Raw genomic sequence first — 2,500 nt, forward strand, 5'->3', positions numbered from 1 at the left:
TATTATCCCATATAAAAAGTGAATGTAAATATTCTGTACCGAAACGGCTGACTGCGTTGACTGCGTCTATGATGTTGCTGAGATTCTCGTTCTCTCTCGGGCCGACCTGTAGAGAGAAGACACACACACACACACACGCACGCAAGCACGCACAAAGGCATGCACCCACACACACACATACACACGCTTTAGAGGCTGTTTTTTTAGCCCGTTGCCATGGATGTAGACTCTTATGTGCTCTGGCTTTGACAGGATGTGGGAGTGAGCGAGTGCACCTCAGCCAGTAAACTACAAACACTCTTTGATGTTCTGGATGCTTTTTTGGGGGTTACTCTACAGTACTGCAGCAAAAACACGAAGCCGGCTTATTACGGCAGATGAGCCGACAGGCCTATTCACTCTTCGCTAAAAAAACTTCCAGTAACTTTTGTAACTTTTTGTAAGTAACGATTGTTACTCTGTGCTAGGTCTGTGCTAAGGGGTTAAGTAGACTTGGAAACTGTTACAGCTGATGGAAGCACACTTTCAAAAATACTTTTTGTGTTTATTGCATTCCATTTCTATCAGTTCTGTTTCTTGTCTTTTTCTTCACTCTTTTCCACTCTTTTTCCTTTACTTTTCTATCTCAATATCTCTATTTCCATTCTTTCACTCACATGCCCTGTCTTTCTTTGTCGCTTGTTGTTTTCTCCACTCTCTTCCACTCTATTTACCTTTCTTTCAAGCTACTCTCATGTCTCGACTGTATCTTTATTTCCTATCTTTCTCTTAACTTGCACTGTCTTTCTGCTCCCTCTCTTCTTTCTCTCTCCTCCCAACTCTCTTGCACTCGCTCTTCTCCTGTCTGTGTTTCAACTCTCTTGTGTGCGTTATCCTGATCTCTCAGGTAACTAATCTCAGATTCGCTCTCGCACTCTTGCTGACCTTGCCATGCTGCCAGTGCTACCACATCAGTCCCACCACACTGGATCTGTTTCCATCTCTCCTTCTCTCTCTCTACTCGACTCTATTTCCACTCTCTACTGTTTCAATACAGTTCACGACCAGAAATGTGGATAAGCATTAATGCATACATCTTCGTTCTCATGGAGAACAGGGGCCATGCGGTGGTGGGCGGCTTCTCTAATCGTGCTGATCTCCTAGAAAGCGGTGTCCGCACGGCAGACCAATAATGAAATGCTGCACAGGCTCCTGTTTATTTGCTATGCCATTTACTCGGTTGTGTGAGTACTTTTGTCTCTGGCTTTGCCTTTGAGCCTCAGGCTAGTGTCTTTTTGTATCTTTATTTTGGTTGCTCACAACCTGTTTATTTTCCGCATATTTTTGTAAATAGTGCATACTGTAGTTATATTTATATTAGATTTCAACATATATTATTCCACATATTATATTCCACACCATCATCTCAACTCTTTAACCATGACATGACTCCCCTCCCCACAGACTCACCTCAAAGAGGACGGCTAGAGCCGTTATCCTCCCTCCATCCTGAAGTGCCGCATCCACAGACGCATACTTCTCTGACTCATAGCAGTAGATCTGCATCTGCAATAAACGGCAGACACCCACAGACAAACCAGCATCAGCATCAGCACCAGCATCAGCACCCACAACTCTCTGACTGCCCAACGCACGCACGCACGCACGCACGCACGCACGCACGCACGCACGCACGCACGCACGCACGCACGCACGCACGCACGCACGCACGCACGCACGCACGCACACACACACACACACACACACACACACACACACACACACACACACACACACACACACACACACACACACACACACACACACTTTTCTATACACACAAACAGTCCAAAACAAACACTCTGCCCCTCTCAGCAATAACAACAACATTCAGTGAAAGACAAAGAAAGAAAGAAAGAAAGAAAGAAAGTAAGAAAGTAAGAAAGAAAGCAAGAAAGCAAGAAAGAAAGAAAGAAAGCAAGAAAGAAAGAAAGAAAGAAAGAAAGAAAGAAAGAAAGAAAGAAAGAAAGAAAGAAAGAATCTTTATGGTGTCTTTTGGATGCATAGATCTAGATAAGCACGTCTAGATGAGCATTTATGCATGTAGCCGAGCCCAGCCATTTATGCGTAATGTGGTGAGAGAGGGTAGTGAGGTAGTGATTTCCCCAAAGACTGCATTGTGTGTGTGTGTGTGTGTGTGTCTGTATGTGCGTACGTGCGTGTGTGAGAGAGAGATGGAGACAGAGAGAGAAGCAGAGGCAGTGTGTTGTTGTAAGTGCGTGTGCTAGTAGCGTGTGTAAGTTCATGTGCCAAATGTGCCCCGTGTGTGTGTTGGGTGTGTGTGAGCGACCATGTGCATGTGTGCGTGCCTGCGTGCGTGCGTGCGTGCGTGCGTGCGTGCGTGCATGCGTCTGAAGTAGAAGTACTACTGAGATTGCATAATGACTGTGCCATTCCTTGCATGGTTACTCACCAAACTATGCAACCCCCTTTAAACAGCTTCAGAGTTTTGTTTTACCCA

At 45.3% G+C, this 2,500-nt stretch overlaps 1 protein-coding gene across 1 annotated transcript in view; it reads right to left on the reverse strand.

The window, feature by feature from the left end:
• ptprz1b (protein tyrosine phosphatase receptor type Z1b) overlaps positions 1 to 2,500 on the reverse strand; it is an 89,071-nt gene that overhangs the window by 32,027 nt on the left and 54,544 nt on the right. Inside the window, exons 5-6 of the mRNA XM_063217114.1 lie at positions 1,450 to 1,545; positions 40 to 106 (exon numbers count right to left, since the gene is read on the reverse strand). Of these exons, the coding sequence (XP_063073184.1) occupies positions 40 to 106; positions 1,450 to 1,545 (163 nt within the window). The remainder of the gene's footprint in view (positions 1 to 39; positions 107 to 1,449; positions 1,546 to 2,500) is intronic.

The sequence above is a fragment of the Engraulis encrasicolus genome, chromosome 15 (assembly GCF_034702125.1).
Source record: "Engraulis encrasicolus isolate BLACKSEA-1 chromosome 15, IST_EnEncr_1.0, whole genome shotgun sequence".
Taxonomy (NCBI): Eukaryota; Metazoa; Chordata; class Actinopteri; order Clupeiformes; family Engraulidae; genus Engraulis; species Engraulis encrasicolus.